Raw genomic sequence first — 23,768 nt, 5'->3', positions numbered from 1 at the left:
AACTAGGGGGTCGAAGTTTTTTTTAAAGAGACAGTACTTCGATTATCAAATGGTCAAATAGTCGAACGATTTTTAGTTCGAATCCTTCGATTCGAAGTCGTAGTCGAAGGTCGAAGTAGCCCAAAAAACACTTCAAATTCGAAGTTTTTTTACTTCGAATCCTTCACTCGAAGTTAGTGAATCGGCCCCTTAGTGATGGGCAAATTTCTCAGTTTTACCAAAAAATGTGCTAATTTCCCACGGAATTTGCAAAACAGCAAAAAATTTGCGAAAAATTACTGATACTCAAAAATTTTGGACATGCGTCCGAAAAGTTCATCAATTTTGACGCCGGTGTTACAGGCGTCTGACTAGTGTTGACACGCTGCGAATTTGACGTAAAGGGACTTTTCGGATGCGCCTTCAAATCAGTCAGTTAAAGGTATTTGTTAAAGCTACTGCAATTTAAACTAGGATGCCTTGCTATTCTCTGCACTGGTGGTTCTGACATTGTAGCAGAAGCCAAATGATTAACAGACCTGCGTTGGCTGGAAGAGATCTGCTGTTACTTGTCTACATTGTTTACACCCCCTATTACATGTTACTGTCTCCACCGTGCCCTGCTTTACCTGCTGACCCCAATTTTTTCCTATATATGACTGCTCCAACATGAATTTTACTCATACTCATGCCACACTACCTACCATCTGCTTGTTTGCAGCCAGTACAGGTATGAGATCTGTTATCCAGGAACTCGTTATCCAGAAAGCTCCGAATTACAGGAAGGCCATCTCCTATGCACTCCATTTTAAGTTAGAAATTATTATTTTAAAAATGATTTCCTTTTTCTCTGTAATAATAAAACAGCACCTTGTACTTGATCTTAGCTAAAATATAATTAATCCTTATTAGAGGAAAAAACAATCCTATTGGCTTTCTATCATTTTTACATGATTTTTTTGCATGGAGACCCAAGAACGACTGAAAGATCCCTTATCTGGAAAGTCCCAGGTCCAGAGCATTCTGTATATGGTTATGCTAAACAAAAGATGCTATATGGCAACTCCCTATCATGTACATAAATACATATATATATCTACTATGCCGACAATCCAAATAGCTGTATGTGTTGCAGGCAAGTATTATATTTTTGCATCTTCCCCCGTGGGTGACCTGTGCAGCAGGAGGCAGGTGTGGGGCGGCTGACACTAAGGGAAGCTGGCACTTATCAGCTGAGAGAATGACATAAGGAGGGAGGAGAGTAGGGGGAGCATGATTCAGGTATTGGGGGGATCCAGCAGAAAGTTGCTGCCAAAGAGTGGTGGGTGGACAGACAGCAGGGCTTGGGCAGATTAGTGGCCACTTATTTCTTCATTACCGGCTGAGACAGTGCCAGGCAGCTGCCAGTGACACGGATCCGACTTCTAATCCGGGCATGGAGCTGTCCCTCCTGCCCCTCGCTATACGGGAACGTCTAAGGAACCAGCAGCCTGTGGGGAGGCAGTGAGAGTCCAAGGCAGGTCACGCGCAGCGACAGAAGCAGCACGACAGAAGCAAAAGAGAAGCACAACAGAAGCACAACAGAAGCAGAAGAGAAGCAGAAGAGAAGCCGAGGGGGCTGGCAGAGGAGACAGTGGGGGAAATAGTAGCTGACAGAGTAATAAGCCTGGAGATTTGCAACGATCTGAGCTGCTGCTTCTCTGCCTATTGATTCTCTGCCTTCTTCTGAATGCCATGGGGAACAGCCTGTCCAGCAGCATCCCTTCCTTTCCCAGGGGAAGACACACCAGGATGCACAGGGGACACCACCAGCAGCACCACCATCACCACCACCACCCCAAAGGTAAGAGCTGTGCTCCCCTTTGGTGCTCCTACAGGTGTCGTTGTCCTCCCAGCTGGGTGTCACTCAGTCTCTTTGCCTTTTGGGAACATCTCATAGCTTCCTTCTCATTCTGTTCTCCAATACCAGGCATGGGATTCATTATCCGGAAACCCATGATCCAGAAAGCTCTGAATTATAGACTCCATTTTATCCAAATAACCAAAATTTCCCTTTTCTCTGTAATAATAAAACAGTACCTTTTACTTGATCCACACTAAGATACAATTAATTTGTATTGAAAGCAAAACCAGCCTATTGGGTTCATTTAATATTTACATGATTTTCTAGCAGACTTAAGGTATGAAGATCCAGATTACGGATAACAGGTCCCGTACCTGTACCTCCTCCTTGGGTATAAACAGTGAGAAAAGTGGTATAATGTTATCCAGTGTTAAAATTCGACTAATTGTGGAATTACTGCCGGGGGGCAGATCTGTTTTCTCCTGGTTGCATGTATAACTTACTAGGAGGGAATCCTTGAGTTACAAACATCCAACTTACCTCCAGTTCACGGAGGCTATTACAGTAACATACTATGGTTTGCTTGACCTTTATTAGCATTTAGCTTTAACAAACCTGCCCAATCCCCTCTGGCATGTGTTGTCTACTGCAGAGCACAGAAAGGTAAAAAAAAAAAAAGGTAAAGTTGCATTTGATAAGTAAATGGACATGTTTCAACATATATATAAATATATATATATTTTTCGAGAAACGGCGAAAAATTCGCGAAATCGCTCTGGCGTCTCGTTTTTGACGCCGGCGCCCGTTTTTTCGGAATTTTTTTTTTGACGCCGGCGAATATTTGACGCGAATTTTCACGGGCGTTTTGCGAATTTATTCGCTGGCGGCGACTCGCGCAAATTCGCCGCGAATTCGCGCCTGGCGAATAAATTCGCCCATCACTAATTACCAGCACTCTCCTCCGCCATTAAACAATTTCGCAGGGTGCTAACTAATTTCAATATACAGTCCAGTAGTGAAAGGAAGCACTCACGCATCAAGGTGTTAAAGTAAAGGACTTTTCAAAAACACCTTGATGTCGTGAGTGCTTCCTTTCACTACTGGACTATATATATATATATATATATATATATATATATATATATATATATATCGTAGTAAATGGACCTGCAATCCTCATTAATAGTGAAGAAAATTGATGTGCTTTATTCACAAATGCATTTCCAACATTTCGGTCCTCACTGGGACCTTTTTCAAGGATGATAAGGATGAAAAAGGTCCCAGTGAGGACCGAAATGTTGGAAATGCATTTGTGAATAAAGCACAACAATTTTCTTCACTGTAAATGAGGAGTGCGGATCCATTTACTACGATGTATTACAAGATTTGACAAACGCACCCATCTCTATATCCTAAATCCGGAAAGAGTGCGCTCACTGTATGGACATTATATATATATATATACACATAAATATGTAGCTACATTTGTGCATTTTCATTTGTAGCAGTGAAAGGGTTATGTGCCTGTTTGGGGAGGGGGAGAGACAAAAAAATTGTTTCTAGGAAACAGATCCCCAGCTTTATATACATTTACCAGCAGTAATCATCATTTAGCAGCTTGTAACCAATGTAGAAGTCGCACTGTACAAGTGACACTACTGTCATTGGAATAACCTTTGTGGGGGGGGGGGCAGTGGGAATAATAAATTGCTTTTTGCCCGCTGACAGTTTGCTGGAATGACATCATTCTATAAACACAGTCTTGCTGCCAGTTAGATGCTCGACGGAGAATAGAAAATAAGTCAGAAGGGATAAACATATAACGTGATGTTTCTGAGACACAGAGCAGGTCAATGGGGAGCACTGGAGAACATTTAGAATTTCATGCAGATAAGGCTTTAGGGAGATTCAGAAGGGGTCCCACAGTTATAGGTGGGAAGGATGGGTATAGTAAGTATGTTTAGGGCAGGATGGACAAAGTAGGACTAAATGGGGAGAGCAGAGCAAGATGGCAACAGTTACACTGACCCACTCTCTACTATACTTGCTATCCCACAGTTACACTCACTTCCCAGAGACTATTATCCACTGTTACTATAGGCACCATCTCTCCCTACTATACCTGCTATCCCACAGTCACACTCCCTTCCCAGAGACTATTATCCACTGTTACTATAGACACCATCTCTCCCTACTATACCTGCTATCCCACAGTCACACTCCCTTCCCAGATACTATTATCCCACTGCTACTATAGACACCATCTCTCCCTATTATACCTGTTATCCCACAGTCACACTCCCTTCCCAGAGACTATTATCCCCACTGTTACTATAGACACCATCTCTCCCTACTATACCTGCTATCCCACAGTCACACTCCCTTCCCAGAGACTATTATCCCACTGCTACTATAGGCACCATCTCTCCCTATTATACCTGTTATCCCACAGTCACACTCCCTTCCCAGAGACTATTATCCCACTGTTACTATAGGCACCATCTCTCCCTACTATACCTGCTATCCCACAGTCACACTCACTTCCCAGAGACTATTATCCACTGTTACTATAGGCACCATCTCTCCCTACTATACCTGCTATCCCACAGTCACACTCCCTTCCCAGAGACTATTATCCCACTGCTACTATAGGCACCATCTCTCCCTATTATACCTGTTATCCCACAGTCACACTCCCTTCCCAGAGACTATTATCCACTGTTACTATAGGCACCATCTCTCCCTACTATACCTGCTATCCCACAGTCACACTCCCTTCCCAGAGACTATTATCCAACTGTTACTATAGGCACCATCTCTCCCTACTATACCTGCTATCCCACAGTCACACTCACTTCCCAGAGACTATTATCCACTGTTACTATAGGCACCATCTCTCCCTACTATACCTGCTATCCCACAGTCACAATCCCTTCCCAGAGACTATTATCCCACTGCTACTATAGGCACCATCTCTCCCTATTATACCTGTTATCCCACAGTCACACTCCCTTCCCAGAGACTATTATCCCACTGCTACTATAGGCACCATCTCTCCCTATTATACCTGTTATCCCACAGTCACACTCCCTTCCCAGAGACTATTATCCCACTGTTACTATAGGCACCATCTCTCCCTACTATACCTGCTATCCCACAGCCACACTCCCTTCCCAGAGACTATTATCCAACTGTTACTATAGACACCATCTCTCCCTACTATACCTGCTATCCCACAGTCACACTCCCTTCCCAGAGACTATTATCCCACTGCTACTATAGGCAGCATCTCTCCCTATTATACCTGTTATCCCACAGTCACACTCCCTTCCCAGAGACTATTATCCCACTGTTACTATAGGCACCATCTCTCCCTACTATACCTGCTATCCCACAGTCACACTCACTTCCCAGAGACTATTATCCACTGTTACTATAGGCACCATCTCTCCCTACTATACCTGCTATCCCACAGTCACACTCCCTTCCCAGAGACTATTATCCCACTGCTACTATAGGCACCATCTCTCCCTATTATACCTGTTATCCCACAGTCACACTCCCTTCCCAGAGACTATTATCCACTGTTACTATAGGCACCATCTCTCCCTACTATACCTGCTATCCCACAGTCACACTCCCTTCCCAGAGACTATTATCCAACTGTTACTATAGGCACCATCTCTCCCTACTATACCTGCTATCCCACAGTCACACTCACTTCCCAGAGACTATTATCCACTGTTACTATAGGCACCATCTCTCCCTACTATACCTGCTATCCCACAGTCACACTCCCTTCCCAGAGACTATTATCCCACTGCTACTATAGGCACCATCTCTCCCTATTATACCTGTTATCCCACAGTCACACTCCCTTCCCAGAGACTATTATCCCACTGCTACTATAGGCACCATCTCTCCCTATTATACCTGTTATCCCACAGTCACACTCCCTTCCCAGAGACTATTATCCCACTGTTACTATAGGCACCATCTCTCCCTACTATACCTGCTATCCCACAGCCACACTCCCTTCCCAGAGACTATTATCCAACTGTTACTATAGACACCATCTCTCCCTACTATACCTGCTATCCCACAGTCACACTCCCTTCCCAGAGACTATTATCCCACTGCTACTATAGGCACCATCTCTCCCTATTATACCTGTTATCCCACAGTCACACTCCCTTCCCAGAGACTATTATCCACTGTTACTATAGGCACCATCTCTCCCTACTATACCTGCTATCCCACAGTCACACTCCCTTCCCAGAGACTATTATCCACTGTTACTATAGGCACCATCTCTCCCTACTATACCTGCTATCCCACAGTCACACTCCCTTCCCAGAGACTATTATCCACTGTTACTATAGGCACCATCTCTCCCTACCATACCTGCTATCCCACAGTCACACTCCCTTCCCAGAGACTATTATCCCACTGCTACTATAGGCACCATCTCCCCTACTATATTTACTGTATATGTTGTGCCACTTGCAGAATCAAGAGGTGACTATGGTATATTATTAAGTCTGCCTACACTCACCAGATCTTCTGCTTCTATGTGTGGCCCCATTATGTGTAAGTGCCAAGACAGATTGCACCCAACCCCTCTACTTGACTGCAGATAGATGGGATCAATTGGATAGAGGACAGTGATACACATCAGTTTCAGCTTCTTGTACTGTATATATAGTGAAAAACAACTGGCTTACTGAATTTCTTGACTTATATAATTTTTCTGGAAAACTGTGGCCAAATTTCTGATGCAAATAAGGCACGGGAATAAAGCAATAACCAAATAATATACTCAATTATGAGAATAAGAAAATTAAAGGAAAACTATACCCCCCAAACAATGTAGGTCTCTATTAAAAGATACGGAGTAAAACAGCTCATGTGTAAAACCCTGCTTCATGTAAATGAACCATTATCATAATAATATACTTTTTTAGTAGTATGTGCCACTGGGTAATCATAAATAGAAAATTGCCATTTTAAAAAATAAGGGCCGCCCCCTGAGATCGTAAGATTCACTGTGCACACATACAAACCACATGTAAGGTCACATGAGCCAATTAACGGACAGAGTTCTGCCTTTTGCTTCCTCACTTCTTCCTGTTACAGTTAGTGTTGTAGTATTTCTGGTCAGGTGATCTCTGAGGCAGCACAGATAGAGTCACGAAATGGTGGTTCAGGGCAAGAGATGTAAAAGGGCAATATTTATGTAAATATATATTCAAGTTTGGTAAGATTCTTTAATATGTCATTCAATTTAATATAAACTATCTGTTGCTTAAGTATTCATTTTGGGGGTATAGTTTTCCTTTAAGGCCCCTCTGCCCTTGGCATTGTCCATTACAAGACATCAGCCCATATACTTTTGATGATTATTTGGGGTCCCGGGATACAGTATACCAGATATTTACAGTTATACCAGTTTCTGGTCACAGGTAAAGCTATCCCCAGGGCTATCCACCAAGCCCTGCTATGCTTGAGGTTTTATATTTGCATACAAAGTAAGCAAAGTTGATTATATAAGACAGTTTCCTGCGGTACGATAAGAAATGATCCCCATAGACAGACTGCAAATAAGATAATGGATTTCACATTTATGTATTGTATCATAAATCAGTGTAGAATCTAACTAGCACCCTTTAGTGTTATCTTTGTACATTCCTTTGCTCTACTCTCCTTCTCTTTCTCTGCTCCATGTTCGGTTGTTGGTATCTCATTTGAAAATGTCATGTAAAACCCAATAATAGAGTAAAGTGCATTTGCGAACTAGAAACTCAGGCTGGAAGTCTTGCCAAGCCCTCTGATAATCCCTTCTATGCAGGCTGAGATTTGCGGTAAGGTTACCAGATGAGAGCTGTACCCGCTGTATTGTTTCAACAGTCAGAACCAGGAGTTCAGTGAAATACTGCTTTTGGTTGCAGTTACATGAATCCACATACCTCATGGCTAATTATCACTAATTCTATGCAGAGATTGGAACCTGCTCTCTGGAAGCTCTCCAGTGAATCTCTGTTAAGCCTGTGTCTCCGGTAAAGACTAACAAATCACTGGTTGCTCTGGGTTACTACATATAGGGCCAAAACTAGGGGTAGGAAGAAGAGGCAGCTGCCTAGGGCACAATGATAGGGGAATGCTTGGCAGCTACCTCTAAAATTGTCTTCTGCCTACCCCTAGTCTGTGTTTGCACACCTCAGTCTTACTTCCTTTCCTTCCCTCTGTCACCCACCCCTCCATTGCTCTCCCCTCCCTCCTGTCACTCTCCCCTCCCTCCTGCCACCCTCCCCTCTGTCACCCCCTCCCTTCTGTCACATTCCCTTCCATAGCTCTCTCATCCCTCCTGTCACCCTTCCCTCTCTCCTCCCTCTCCTATACTCTCGGCTGGTGCTCTTCCCTCTCCCCTCCCTCCTGTCACCCTTCCCTCTCCCCTCCCTCTCCTATCCTCTCCGCCGGTGCTCTTCCCTCTCCCCTCCCTCCTGTCACCCTTCCATCTCCCCTCCCTCTCCTATCCTCTTCTCCAGTGCTCTTCCTCTTCCTTGTTGTCAGTGTTTTAAAGCAGCAGCCTCTTATACCAGAAAATAAGCACTATACTTACTCTTACCTCCTGTCACCCTCACCTTCGTCCATCTCCCCTCCCTCCTGTCACCCTCCCCTCTGTCCCTCTCCCCTCCCTCCAGTCACCCATCCCTATGTCCCTCTCCCCTCCCTCTCCTATCTTCTCCCCCGTTGCACCACCCTCCCTCCCCTCCATCTCTCTCCCTTCCTTCCCCTCTGTGGCTCTCCCCTCCGTCGCTCAGCCTTCCCCTCTGTCGCTCTCCCCTTTGTCACAGTCGTGCATGCACATGGGGGGGTGTTGCCTAGGGCGCCCGGCCCCGACTAAATGGGCACCTGTTAGTCACTGAACCCTAATGGATACTAGCGCTTCTAGACAACAAGACTATACGATGCTTCTAAAGTGCTAACCAAGGTTTCTTTAGTGTCATAGGGCCCACCAGAGAACTTTATAGGCCAACAGCACCCAAGTACTTAATAGGTTTTGTCTATGAATTATGGGAGATGAAGTCAAAGAGGGCAATGGAAGCTGCTCCATATTTGGTCCTTGTGAAGTAGAAAATTACATTCCCAAATTACGACCTCCTCCCTATGTTGTCAGTGTTTTAAAGCAGCAGCCTATTATGCCAGGGAAATAAGCACTATACTTACCCATCTTGTTACCCTCTAGTCATTTTATTGAATACTGGGGTACTACCAGAGGGAAGTTTTGTATCATCTCTTCCAAGGGATTCTTTGTAGGGCTACATACATCTACCCCTCTGGGCACGGCACCTTTAGTTTCAAATAAATTGCTGCATTATGTTTCAGGCTACACTGTGCAGCAGTGAAATGAATGGGCAGCTGGTGAGTTACCAGGGGTGTCATACACTGTTGTATATCCACAATTGGACTTCACAAGAGGGGGACCGCTCTAAGATCACACTCCCTGTTTGCTGCTCCTGTCGGGTGCTCAGTCCGCAGCGTCCCCACTGCTAGAATTCAATTAGACATCAGAGAAAAAGGACGGCACTCCGATATGTGGAATATACATTTATTACAAATTCATACAAGGATCCAACGGGCGTTGGATCCTTGTATGAATTTGGAATAAATGTATATTCCACATATCGGAGTGCCGTCCTTTTTCTCTGATGTCTAATTATATCCACAATTGCCTCCATATTTGGCCCAAGAAAAATATTTATTTACACTAAAATATAACACTAATTCTGAGCAACTTTCCAATATACATTTATTAATAGTGATGAGCGAAATTTGCTTTCAATAGCAATACATATAGTAGATATAGTATTTATTCAGAATAATGTTGTTATCGGTATAAAAACCTGCAAGTGACAAAATGAACAGCTTTCATATTCTATGTTGCTATTTCATATACAATACTGTATAAGGCAGATTGTCACCATCTTGGCGCATCCTTTGGCTCAGTAATTTGTGTGTTCTTCCACTCCTAGGGTAAATGTACTGGGAAAGAGCCCACTTACTGCTCAGTTCCCACGTATTCCTCCCTGCGGGCCTTTGATATCAGCCGTGTGTTCTTGACACGTATCTGCACAAGCATTTATTAGCGCTGACTATATAACCATCCCCTTCAAACCTGGAGTGTGAGTCACCGAAAGTGAATTTCAGCTTGATATCATTCCTCCAGCTCCATTATTTCTGCCTTCGTATTCCCAGTTCCCGCTCTCTTCTCCCCCACATTCTGCCCGGCATTCACTCCCGGGAGGCTGCCATCTGCCTGCCCTCTACTTCTGGGGGCATAGAACTTAAATGAGAAGGTGGCACTGAGTCATCTTCATAGCTTTTTTTATAAAAGGCAATTAGATTCCATTTCTAACAATATATAGACAGTAAATAGTAATGTAGCAGGGAATAGCACTGTGCATATTTCATGTCCCTGTTGAAGAGAAATTAAAGGAACAGTTCAGTGTAAAAATAAATGGCTAGGCTGTGCAAAATAAAATAAAAAATGTTTCTAATATAGTTAGCCAATGTATAAAGGCTGGAGTGATTAACAGAACAGAACACTACGTCCTGCTTTTCAGCTCTCTAACTCTGAGTTAGTCAGTGACTTGAAGGGGGTCCACATGGTACATTTCTGTTCAGTGAGTTTGCAATTGATCCTCAGCATTCAGCTCAGATTCAAAAGCAACAGTTTTGACCCAAGTGGCCCCCCCTCAAGTCACTGATTGGTTACTGCCTGGTAACCATAACTCCCAAATTGTCCTGTTTTTAGAGGGACAGTCCCTCTTTTGACAGCTCAACCTGCAGTCCCTCATTTGTACTGGAAAGTCCAGTTTTTCTCTGCACGGAACAGCCAGAAAAAGAAACAAAGTTTCTAACTTAATTGGCTTTTGGCAGAGAGTCCAGAACAGCCACGACAGAAGATAAGATACATTTGTAACAATTCAAATGTATCTCGATAAATAATCTAGATAAGCAAATAAGTAATTGTAACAATTTTGAGATAAGCAAATAAATAATTGTAACAATATAAGATAACAGGTCCCTTGGGAAAAGTTAGACTCACAGCTTAAAGGGCAATTCACCTTCATTAGCAAAACTGTAATAACTGAAAAAACCACAGACATATGTTTAAACCTTTATAACCTGGGAAATTTTGTAAAATGAACATGGTAATCAGGGGCGTGGCCACAAAAACTGGGCGTGGTCAAAAACATTAGGCAACTTTTTTTTCCCTCTTTTTATTTCCAAAATGTTGGAAGGTATGCTGCTAACCAATCAAAAAAAAAAAACAAGAGAGCTGAAAAGCAGGAAGTAGAGTTCTGGCTATTATGTTACACATCCAGTCACTCCAGCCTTTATACATTACATTTTTGGCTAACTAACTATATTAGGAACATTTTTTATTTTGCACAATCTATTTACCAAGTTTTTATTTTTATACTGAACAAATCCTTTAAGGTCATATAAATGCTAGTGAACTTGTGCCAGTGCATGAGGCTACTGAAGATTTTCCAACATGCAGAAGCTCATTGCCTTTCACTAATCATTTCCTTTTCCCGTCAGGTGCCCTTTAATGTCTGTGCATGTGCACTAGGTCTTGTCAGACTGGCTACCACTCTGCATTTGTGCAAGGCTTTAAACACCAGGAAAATCACTGGGAAGATGACTTAAAATATGATATAATGGGACCCAGAACCTCCCATTGAATAAATGGCATTTAGTATAGCAGCCCCTGCGCCCTGCAGCAAACTCTGCAGAATGAATGTCTTGAATAACCATTTTATTAAAATAAAATAAGATCTCATTCCTGCTATGACATAACAATATCGACAGATTCTCTTTGTTGTTTATTTATATGTTTATGTAGTTTTCTAGGCAAACAAACATTCTCTTTCTGAGTATCAATTCCCCCAGGCAAATAGTATAAAAGTACTAGTGAGACTGGGAGCGGAGAAATGTTCTGACCCTGAAGTCTCTGATGTGTCCCATCATCACTATGGGATGTGGCGCCACTTGTTTGAACCTGTGGCTCCTTCATTCTGCACGTGTGCAACCGATTCAGTGCTGGCCATTAAAATAACTGCTTATTAAAAGTAATTTTTTCCTGAAGTGATCAGGGGAGTATAAACAACTCAGACGATGAAGGCAAATAATTCAAAAACTATAAAAAAAAAAAGGTAAAATGAAGGCCAACTGCTGGGAGCAGGCTTGAAACATTGTAATTGTCACAGATCAAAAGCCGTGTGTTCAATAAAGGCTTTAAAAAAAATAACAGACTTTTAGGGGCAGAGTTATCAAAGGTCGAGGTGAATTTTCAAATAAAAAAAAATCGAATTTTGAGCTATTTTTTGTGAACTTCGACTAAGGAATAGTCCAAATTCGATTTGAATTTGAAAAAAAAAACGGAAATTCGAATTTTAGAAACCTGTCATGTACTGTCTCTTTCGATTGAATGCACTATTCCTTCGATTCGTACGATTCGAATTCGGCCGAATACGGACCTATTCAATCAAAAACTGACCTATTTGACCAAAAAAAAAACTTCAACTTAATTTCAGTTGGTCTTTTTGAATTCGAATTTCGAAGTTTTTTCAATTCGAAATTCGACCCTTGATAAATCTGCCCCATACTGGCTCTTTAAAAATTCGACCATTTGCCATCTAAAACCTGCCGAATTGCTGTTTTAGCCAATGGGAGACCTCCTGGACTGGTGGAAAATCAAAGTTTTTTTGGGAAAAGCTTTGAATTGAATCAGATCGAAAGAGATATTCCTTCGATTCGAACTCAGCCAAATATGGACCTATTTGATCGAAAACAGACCTATTCGACCAAAAAAAAACAGACTTTATTTCGGTTGGTCTTTTTTAAGTTTTTTCAATTCGACAAAACTTTAAATTCATAAATTGATGAATATGCCCCTTAATGCACAGAAAACTCATTATCTGGATATTTGCATTAAGACTTATCATAGGCAGCAGTGACATTACTAGATATCACTGTGCCTAGGGTTGCCACCTTTGCTGGTCGCTAAACCTGAACAAAGGGGGCGGGACAGATAGCATTGGGGGTGGAGCAGAGATTTTGGGGTGAGTGATGTGCGGGTTCAGCTTTTCCCGACCCACAACCACCCGCCCTCCACCTGCGCCTGCCCGAGCCTGACTTCCAGCTTCCTTTTATAGACCTGCGCCGCCCCATCAATAATGTCAAAAAAAGGGGACGGTGCAAGAGGTGCGCGTCTATAGAAGTTCAACCCGGAAGTTGGAAGCCGGCAAAGGGAGGTGCTAGGTTGGCCCACTGGTCCCGCGGGTATCTGCACATCACTAGTGGGCATGATGAAATTAAATGTAGGCACAATGATGGCGTGGAGTTATGATGCCGGGTCAGGGTTATTACATCACTTTTATGCAACTGGCTGGATTTCTGTTTGGTTTTCACAATGTTTTAAAGGGGACAGATAGTTTTGAACGGACAGCCCTTTGACAAACTGAGATGTCTAGTTGAAACCCACTCGGCTGGAAACCCTACCTCTATCTATTCTGCCCGATAAGTAAGGCCAATCCTTTAACTGCAGGTATGGAATCTATTATACAGAAATCAGTTATCCAGAAAGCTCTGAAATACAGCAATGCTCATTTAGAAAATATATTTCTTATTTTTGATTGATTTGCTTATTTCTGTTTTGTAATAACAAGACACGAACTGCACTTCATAATAACTAAGTGATGTCAAGGTGAGTGTCTTGGTTTTTATTTATTGGCCAGATTATTGTTCGGGTTTCGCAAGGCTGAAAACCGAACGGAAAGTTGAAACCAGAACAGGCCTTAGAAAAACCGAACTATTCGGGTCAAAACTGGGTGAGGGGGAAAAGGCACATCACGCTTTAAACTGCAAGTGGCATTTGCATAACATGGCAATTTGTGTCTAAATATTGCACATTGCACCTAGTAAGTAAAATGCACCTTTATCTACTGATTGAGCTTCTCAGGGCTGGAGGACTACAGGTTTGTGTACATGTGTGGGACCCACCTTGACAATGTCACCCCTCATCTATTAGTGGCACTAGGCAGCATTGAGCTGATATGGGTCACAGTTGTGTATAACTGATTTGGCTGCTTTGTTTTCTCGTAAATGACCCTACTGCCTGTCATATAAAAAAAATACGCTTGGCGAGAAGTCCAAACAGCACGTCCTGTAAAGTTGTTGAAAGGATGTTTGTCTATGTCTGGATCTGTTTTTTCTACCTATTAGCCAGACAACAGAGCAGATGGAAGCAGAGCAGCAGGAGACGTCAGGCTTAAAAGCAACAATCTCTTCCCAAAGGCATTTGCAGCTTAGTTAGGTTCTTTCTTTATTAACATGTTGAGAAACAAGGTTTCCAGCAGCTTATGGCATTGTCACTGTTACTAAAGTATGCAAGCCAGACTCTAAAACTCTTTCTGACCTCCGCTCAATTCTGATTCCTAATGGAAATCTTTGGTTCTAAATGACTGCTATCCTACAGCCACCGTCCCTTCCCAGAGACTATTATCCACTGTTACTATAGGCACCATCTCTCCCTACTATACCTGCTATCCCACAGTCACACTCCCTTCCCAGAGACTATTATCCAATGTTACTATAGGCACCATCTCTCCCTACTATACCTGCTATCCCACAGTCACACTCCCTTCCCAGAGACTATTATCCACTGTTACTATAGGCACCATCTCTCCCTACTATACCTGCTATCCCACAGTCACACTCCCTTCCCAGAGACTATTATCCACTGTTACTATAGGCACCATCTCTCCCTACTATACCTGCTATCCCACAGTCACACTCCCTTCCCAGAGACTATTATCCCATTGTTACTATAGGCACAATCTCTCCCTACTATACCTGCTATCCCACAGTCACATTCCCTTCCCAGAGACTATTATCCCACTGTTACTATAGGCACCATCTCTCCCTACTATACCTGCTATCCCACAGTCACACTCCCTTCCCAGAGACTATTATCCACTGTTACTATAGGCACAATCTCTCCCTACTATACCTGCTATCCCACATCCACAGTCCCTTCCTAGAGACTATTATCCCACTGCTACTATAGGCACCATCTCTTCCTACTATACCTGATATCCCACAGCCACACTCACTTCCCAGATACTATTATCCCACTGATTACCTAAATAATGTGTTTTAGCTGGAGCAAAAGTGCTCACTAGGAGCATTTTCTGGCCCAAATAATATTTACCGAACAAGAGTTATTGACCTACCAGTTAGGTAGGTTAGGGAAGCAGCTTTACTATAATAATTACCCTTTAATGCTGCTGAATATAATTTCATGAGTGGGGCTTCTTAGTTTTCTTCCTCTTTATGCAGTGTTAAAGTGACTTGCATGGCCATCAACCACTATATTTATACAGGTATGGGGCCTATTATCCAGAATGTTTCAGACCTGGGGTTTTCCAGATAAGGGACTTGTCCATAATTTAAATTTTCATACCTTAAATTTACTAAAGAAAAAATTAAAACATGAAATAAACTCAACCTCAAAACATTTGCATGCAAATTACTATCAAGGATACTTTTACAGGTAAATCCTATCGGGGGAAGCAAATTCCCCAACACAATCAACAACAAAAATGATTTTAAAACCCTTTTTGGCAACCTGGTCTTAGTAAATAATATTTGTTTAAATGGTACTCTGGCAGAGATCCAGGAACAGCACTCAGATGGGGCAGACTACAAAGGATTATAATGCTTACGCATCTTAAAACATCCTACCGGCTACTAATACAATGAAGTCATAGAAAGTCCCGTCAATTTTAGAAACATGGTTTGTGTCTGGATATGTAATGAGGAGAAAGGGTATCTTGGTTGTATAACTGGCTCTAGACTTGTTTCATATAGAGTATGTCATATATTATCCTATGTCCTGAGTGAGACTTCATAATACTTAAAGGTATATCATCCAGAAGCCTATTATGCAGAATGCTCTAAATGATGGTGTAAGGCTATAGTAAATGTGGCACCTTTCTCTTGAACTATGAGCTGTACTTGCTCTGGATGAGACCTATTATACTCAGGTGTGAGCCCTCGCAACAGTGTGAAGGCACTTGCCTCCGTTTACAAATTAATCCTTGATAGGGGTTTGCATAGTAAATCCTTGATAGGGGTTTTTGACTACTATTATAGAGTAGTACACAATAAATCGACCCAGTGGTTCTTAACCATAAAATATATTTATTCAGCAAAGTCTGCATAACATAGTAACAGTAAGTTAGGTTGAAAAAAAACACACGTCCATCAAGTTCAACCTTTTTACTTTTTTTAACCTGCCTATCTGCCAGTTGATCTATTCTAGAGGAAGGCAAAAAACCCCATCTGAAGCCTCTCTAATTTGCCCCAGAGGGGGAAAAAATTCCTTCCTGACTCCAAAAATCAGCCAGTACAACTGGTTCAGGGAGAGAATTCCACATTTTCACAGCTCTCACTGTAAAAAAACCCCTTCCGGATATTTAGGTGGAACCTCTTTTCTTCTAATCGGAATGGGTGACCTCGTGTCAGCTTGAAAGACCTAGTGGTAAATAAAGCATTAGAGAGATTATTATATGATCCCCTTATATATTTATACATAGTTATCATATCACCTCTTAAGCACCTCTTCTCCAGCGTGAACATCCCCATAAGAGTTATCTGAATATTACAGGAACAAGGAACATTTGTGGATAGGTGTATACTCAGAGCACCTTTTACTAAGTGGAAACCTAAGGGTACTCCTTTAGTTCCTGATTCTAAGAATCTAATCCCACTTACACTCCTCGTGGAGCCTTTGCTGTTCAGCTAAATAGCCTTATCTATCTATGTATAGAGTGATCTATAAGGGTGAAGATACATGGAGCTTAAATAGGCTAATCTATCAGTTCCGTCATTACATTTGAGCTGGCAAAAATCCCCTGATCTCCAGTTGGCTATGCAGTCAAATATCAGTATACTGTATGTAACTGGTTGGTTTAGTGCAGGGATCCCCAACCTTTTGAACCCTTGAGCAACATTCAGAAGTAAAAGGCGTTAGGGAGCAGCGCAAGCATGAAAAGTGTTCTTGGGGTGCCAAATAAGTGCTGTGATTGGCCATTTGGTAACCCCTATGTGAATTGCCAACCTACATTGAGGCTCTGTTTGGCAGTACACCTGGTATTTATGCAGCCAAAACTTCTCCTCCAGGCCTCCAAGCCAATTCATAAATAAGCATCTGCTTTGAGGCCACTGGGAGCAACATCCAGGCGGTTGGAGAGCAACATGTTGCTCACGAGCTACTGGTTGGAGACCACTGGTTTATTGTGTACACAAAGGCACATGGATTGCCTCATATACTTTAGGGATACTTAGCCTAGTTAATTGAGGTTGTAAAGTACAGCAAAGGGAGACCAACTGAGCTTTGTTATTGTTTGACAGTTCTTCTAGAGATTTTTCGCAATTGGAATGACAGTGAGTACTTAATAATAGGAGTATTCCTCCCATAAAAATTGCCTGGAAAATACACTTGCACTCATCGATAGCACCATGCTTAAGTTTTCCAGTTGCTGCTGCCCTGGTGTATGAGGTCCAGCGTATACTAAAAAAAAAGAGCCCTGTACCTAACAGCTGCCTGAGCAAGTAGTAAGTATAAAGCTCCATTTGCATGTTAGGCACTTACTATTACCCAAACAAAGCATATACTGTACAAATGATTGCCTACGTTCTGCTTGTGTGCGTCCTCTAATTTGTGCATGACTTGCTAGCCAGAACACATCTTTGCCCATTCGTAGTTGCACTTTAATTTTTGAAAATGTTGCATTGTGGGTAAAAACAAGAGCAACTTGAACTTGCACTCCTTTAACTATTATAGAAGTAACAATCAATGATTCATCACCAATTTACAATTCCATGTTCCCTAGGAGATTCTAGTAAGGCCTTTAATGAAGCAGCTAACCCAGTTTCTTGCCCTGCCATTTCCATTTGACACATTTAAACCTGCTATTCATTCCCCAAAAGGCTGCAGTAACAAGACAGCCATTGACTTGCTCTCAGTGAAGTTCAATGGACACTTCTTGACCTTTCATCTGTGGTACTACAAATTCTATTCATTCTCTTGAAGTGTCACAGATCCATCTTTCTGTTGCTCAAGCCTTTGATTCAGCATCTTTTTTATTGTTTATTGACCAACTCTCTAGTCACTTCCCTACTGGGACCCTGAAATGATCAGTCAATGTCCTGCTAAACCATTAAACCATGCTGTAATTCTTTAACTCAATGCAAAGTCTTTGGTTTTCACAATTGTCTTTGCGCTGATGATTCCTCCATTTCTCCTCCTGTTATGTCTGTATCATTCTTGTTGTCATTTACACACTTCTATGCTCTTCTATGCCTTTATCCTTTCAACTTCTCCTCTAATACCTAATGCTTGACTCATTAGGAGTTGATGATCATTATTAGACTATTACACTGTTATCAGAACACCAGCTTTATGTCATGAATGTTGTCGAAACTAACAGACTACGTCTCATGCTCTGTCCATCCACTCTGCCAATAGAAGTCCTACAATAAAGTTTTATTACCCTAAAAAATAGTTTTCTCTGTTATTTCTCAGCATATGTCTTCCAAGTCTTCTCTAAATCTCCCTTGTTGTGGAGAGGTTGCCAGAATCACGCCTGCCTTTTAACTAACCAGCTTTCTTCTCGTGGAACTCATATACCCAAACTCCTAGCAATTTCTTCTCCACTATAACCTCCTCCTTACATTGAGTATCTAAGTCTTTTGTGTATATACTGACCATTTAAAGCTCCAACTGTTTCTCCCTGATTCAGATATTCCTTAATGTATCCATCGATAAGTTTTGAACTTTTGAAACATAGTGGGCAATTGTCCCAAATGTATGTTTTACTATGTAGTCAATCCCAAAGTATTACTGTTGATTTGGTTTATCTCACAATTAAAGGAAGAAAAGTAGAGGGCTACAAACTGATTTTTGAAAAGGTGCGTTGTGTCCCAAATTTCTGCTTTATTTGGTAGACACTCCCAAAGTTCATACCTCTCCTACTGACGTGGGAGCTCCTATGGTTGAGAGGTCTGGATTTACCTTGATTTATATCATGTTTGCAGCAAGAAAAGCAGAAGGCAACAAACTGCCTTTTGAAGAGGTACCTTGCTTCAAAGATTTCTGCTTTACTTGGTAGATACTCTTAGGGGCCCATTCACCAAGCTCGAGTGAAGGATTCAAAGTAAAAAAACTTCGAATTTTGAAGTGTTTTTTGGGCTACTTCGACCATCGAATGGGCTACTTCGACCTTCGATTACGACTTCGAATCGAAGGATTTGAAGTAAAAATCGTTCGACTATTCGATAGTCAAAGTACTGTCTCTTTAAGAAAAAACTTCGACCCCCTAGTTCACCAACTAAAAGCTACCAAACCCAATGTTAGCCTATGGGGAAGGTCCACATAGGCTTGGCTAAGTTTTTTTGGTCGAAGGATAATCCTTCGATCGTTGGATTAAAATCCTTCGAATCGTTCGAATCAAAGGATTTAATCGTTCGATCGAACGATTATTCCTTCGATCGTTCGATTTAACTATTTGCGCTAAAATCCTTCGATTTCGATATTCGAAGTCGAAGGATTTGAATTCCCAGTCGAATATCGAGGGTTAATTAACCCTCGATATTCGACCCTTGATGAATTTGCCCCTTAGAGTCACATTTATTAAAGGTCGAATTTCAAATATATGTGAGTTTTTAAACTCTATTGAATTTAAATATACTTAAAATTCGACTGGGGGGTTATTTATATAAAAAAAAACGAATATCTAAAAATCGGACAAATTTTACCGACTCGAAAACTCGATTGTGATTTGAATCAAATTCGAATAAACTCAATTCGAGTTGAAAACTTGAATGTCAGGAAGGCTACTAACATGTCCAAATTGGTCCCTGGACCTCCCCCATTGACTTGACAAGAACTCGGCAGGTTTTAGGTGGCGAATAGTCGAATTCGAGTTTTTAAACCGCTAGAGTATGATAAATGTCGAAATTCAAATCGAGTTTGGATAATTCACAATCGAATTTGAAAAAAATAGGAAAATTTTAATTTTCAATTTGACCCTTAATAAATCTGCCCCATAATGTTCAGATGTTTCCTATTTTAATTGGGCCCTCCTATGGTTGACAGTTCTGGCTTTTCCGTAGAATATCTTATGATTAGAGCAAGAAAAGCAAAGGACAACATTCTGCTTTTTGAATAGGCGTGTTAATTTTCAAATGTTTGCTTTACTTGGTAGGCAAGTTCATTCATCTCTTATTGATATGGGCGCTCCTATGGTTGAAAGGTCTGGGTTTGAGTTTGTTAATCTCAGAGTAAAGTGAAGTCCAAAAGCAATATGTCGCATCTGCTTTTCTTGCTCTTATCAAATATCCCATTTATATGTTCAGTCTTGGCAGATGTAGTAATGATGTTTGGCTTGGGAGGTGGATTAAAGATTTGATAGGCTGGAAGATTGTTTAAATCACTGCAATTTGTCAGTATTACTATAATTAACTCAATGTAAAGCTATCTTGATGACAAAAACATTCATATCTGGTGTTTTCATTTTAAATGTGTTTTTATAGGCTGTGGGCTCCATATTACAGGGAAAAAAATACCCGGGATAACTGATCCTATACCTGTAATAAGTATAGTGTATGGCAATTAGAAAAAAATGTAAACTGCAATTGCAGAAACAGCAGACTAAATAGCAGCAGAACCAACTATGAGTCACTGCTGGCACCATATATTCAGCTCATTGTAACAATCTGCTCTGTGCCACTTTTAAACAGCATAGCATGAAGAAATGAAACATTAGATCTGGCTTGCTTGCTTGGTTGAACACTGCAGAAATCTCGTGTTTAGTAGATTAAGGTTAATTTTTTTCTTTGCCTAATGTGGGTGCATGACTACAACCAGTAATGGAATGGAGAGAAAGAAAGACTTGGTCGAATTATAATAACTGCCAAAAATTTATGGTAATATATAATGTGCAGTGGATTGCCAAGGGAAGAAAGGGTGGGAAATTTTTTTTTTATGATTTTCTTTTTTTCTACCAATAAATCCGTGGTATTCTTTTTGGCACATGATAATGGAAAACAGAAGTCATTTTCATTCTGAGACCACCGCATGTTAATAGGGTTTAGTGAATGTAAGATTTTGTTTTCGAGATATACTCTGACAGATATTCCCTACTAACATAGCACTGTGTGCAATGGAATCAAATGCCAGTGTTACCAGCAATCAGGGCATAATGCTATTGATTGGGTTGTAGATAATGCTGCTTAAGTTGGCCCTACATCTACCAATAATATTTTATGCACATTTCAACCCTCACAAATCCCTGGGGGATGCCAAGACTTGGCACTAGGGTTACGACCTGTAAGGATTACACCCGAATAGCCTGGTTTTTGCTAGGGCTGTCCGGGTAAAAAATGCCTGTCTGCCAATGACATGGCGATAAGCCAATCGCTGGTCGCCACATCATCAGTCCCTCCCCTGACATCACTGGCCGCCCCCCAGCGTCAACCGGCATGTCCCCGCCAACGTCACTGGCCTGCCCTCGATGTCATCCACCCTGCCTCCTGCCCATTTTGCTCTAAATAAAAAGGTGGCAACCCTAATTGGCACCCCCAGCAATTCAACTTTTCCATCTTCTATATACCGTATAAATAGATAGACATAACTAGACTATATATAACTAGTTATACAGAAAGCTCCGAATTACAGAAAGGCGGTCTCCCATAGGCTCTATTTTATCCAAATAATGCAATAATTCATTTTTTAAAATGTATTTCCTTTTTCTCTGTATTAAAAAAACAGTAGCCTGTACTTGATCCCAACTAAGATATAATTAATCCTTATTGGAAGCAGAGCCAGCCTGCTGGGTTTATTTAATGTTTACATGATTTTCTAGTAGACTTAAGGTATGAAGATCCAAATTATGGAAAGATCCATTATCCAAAAAGCCCCAGGTCCCGAGCATTCCGGATAACAGGTCCCATACCTGTATAGAGAGAGAGTGAGACAAACATGCAGAATTTATTTTAAAGCTGGAGCATCATGAGAATGTTATTTGAAACATTTTTTTCATTGAGTAGAGAACAGACTTTTTTGGGAGTTATTTATTTTTTCAGGGTTTTAGGGGCAATGAAAAGAGCTTCTCAGATGTAAGTAGGAAGGATTATGATAAGATGTGTTTCTTTGCTTTCTTACACACTGTATTTTTCCATAATTTCACTGGCAGGCCTTTTATACCTCTTTTTCCCACGTTCAGAGTAATTGTTCTGCAATTGTTATGACCTTCCCTTAGGCATCACATTTTAAACTGATCTGAGATAAATGTTAAGGGCTGTTTTATTGCCAGGTATATTGCAGAGTGTTTAATGATCTGCCAAGCCTGTTGCATCACATTACAATTGCAAATAAAATGTCCAGGTTCTGTCTGGCAGAATGTTTGTTTAATATATGTTTGTGAAGATTCTCATTCATCCAGGTCATGGTATATCTTTAGAAATAAGTCAAATCAACTGGACTTGCTGTGTTTTTTCCTTGAAGACTTTCACCAGTCATTCAACTGGCTTTCTCAATTCAGAATTCCTTCGAGAAGATTAACTAGTTCACCCAAAAGACCCCATCCCAAAGCACAAGAAGAGTAACATTGTGTATGCAGTGAGGAATGCTCTGATTTGTATGTAGGGGAAACCAAACAACAGTTACACCAGCGTATGGCGCAGCACAGAAAAGCCAGCCTCTGTCAGAACTCGCCGTGTACCTACATCTAAAAGAAAAAGGACACACATTTGAAGACTGCCAAGTCCAGATTCTAGACCGGGAGAGCGACTGGTTTAAAAGAGGCGTTAAATAATAGAGGTGGGGGTGCGACATCTATTGCCTGCCACATACAATGCTGTTTTGGCACCTCTCCCTGGAAGGTTTAATAACACATCAAAGCTCCAATTTTGCTAATACAATCAACACCTAACTTCATGACATCATTGTGGATTATGATAAACAGATTATGCTGATTGGAGCAACATTCCAGAGGATATATATTCTCGAAGGAAGATTTACAAGTTATTCTGAATTGAGAAAGCCAGTTGGATGACTGGTGAAACATCTTCAAGGAAAAAACACCAGTTGATTTGACATTTCTATAGATGTGTTTAATATAATATGATGTGCCATCTCCCAATAATGGTGCAGATTCAATTCAGTGAGAGAAAGTCATGGCTTGTCACTTGAAAATTCCTTGATTAGTTTCAATTGAAGGAGAAAAAAAACATAGATTTCACATGAAAGAACAGTGAGATATATCTAGTATAGGTAAATCTAAAAACAACTGGACTTGCTGAGTAATCACTGAAGACGTTTCACTACTCATCCGAGCAGCTTCTTCAGTTTCATTCATCCAGGTCATGGTATATCTAGTATAGGTAAATCTAAAAACAACTGGACTTGCTGAGTAATCATTGAATAAGATGCTCGGACGAGTAGTGAAACATCTTCAATGATTACTCAGCAAGTCCAGTTGTTTTTAGATTTACCTATACTAGATATACCATGACCTGGATGAATGAAAACCTTCATAGTCAACAGTGAGATATGTGTTTCTGTTTTGATTTGCATCTTAAATTGAATCTCGTCCATGAGTTTTCACGTGATAAAGATTTTTTCTCACTGAATTAAATGTGGCCCAAAATTTGGTTTGATGCAAGGTCCCCTATCCTATCAAAACCCTATTAACCCTGGTTAAGCAACTAAAGCCTGTCTCCAAGCCAGAAATTCAAAAATAAGCACCTGCTTTGAGGCCACTGGGAGCAACATCAAATGGGATGGTGAGAAACATGTTGCTCATGAGCC

The 23,768-nt window shown here is 41.2% G+C and overlaps 1 protein-coding gene across 1 annotated transcript in view; it reads left to right on the top strand.

The window, feature by feature from the left end:
• The first annotated feature begins 1,282 nt into the window (after positions 1 to 1,282).
• neurl1.S (neuralized E3 ubiquitin protein ligase 1 S homeolog) overlaps positions 1,283 to 23,768 on the top strand; it is a 142,438-nt gene continuing 119,952 nt past the window's right edge. Inside the window, exon 1 of the mRNA XM_041570942.1 lies at positions 1,283 to 1,822. Within this exon, the coding sequence (XP_041426876.1) occupies positions 1,714 to 1,822 (109 nt within the window). The 5' untranslated portion in view covers positions 1,283 to 1,713. The remainder of the gene's footprint in view (positions 1,823 to 23,768) is intronic.

This window comes from Xenopus laevis, chromosome 7S (genome assembly GCF_017654675.1).
Source record: "Xenopus laevis strain J_2021 chromosome 7S, Xenopus_laevis_v10.1, whole genome shotgun sequence".
NCBI classification, from domain to species: Eukaryota; Metazoa; Chordata; class Amphibia; order Anura; family Pipidae; genus Xenopus; species Xenopus laevis.
Note: the sequence above shows the minus strand (reverse complement) of the source record. Positions and strands in the feature narration are given on the sequence as shown.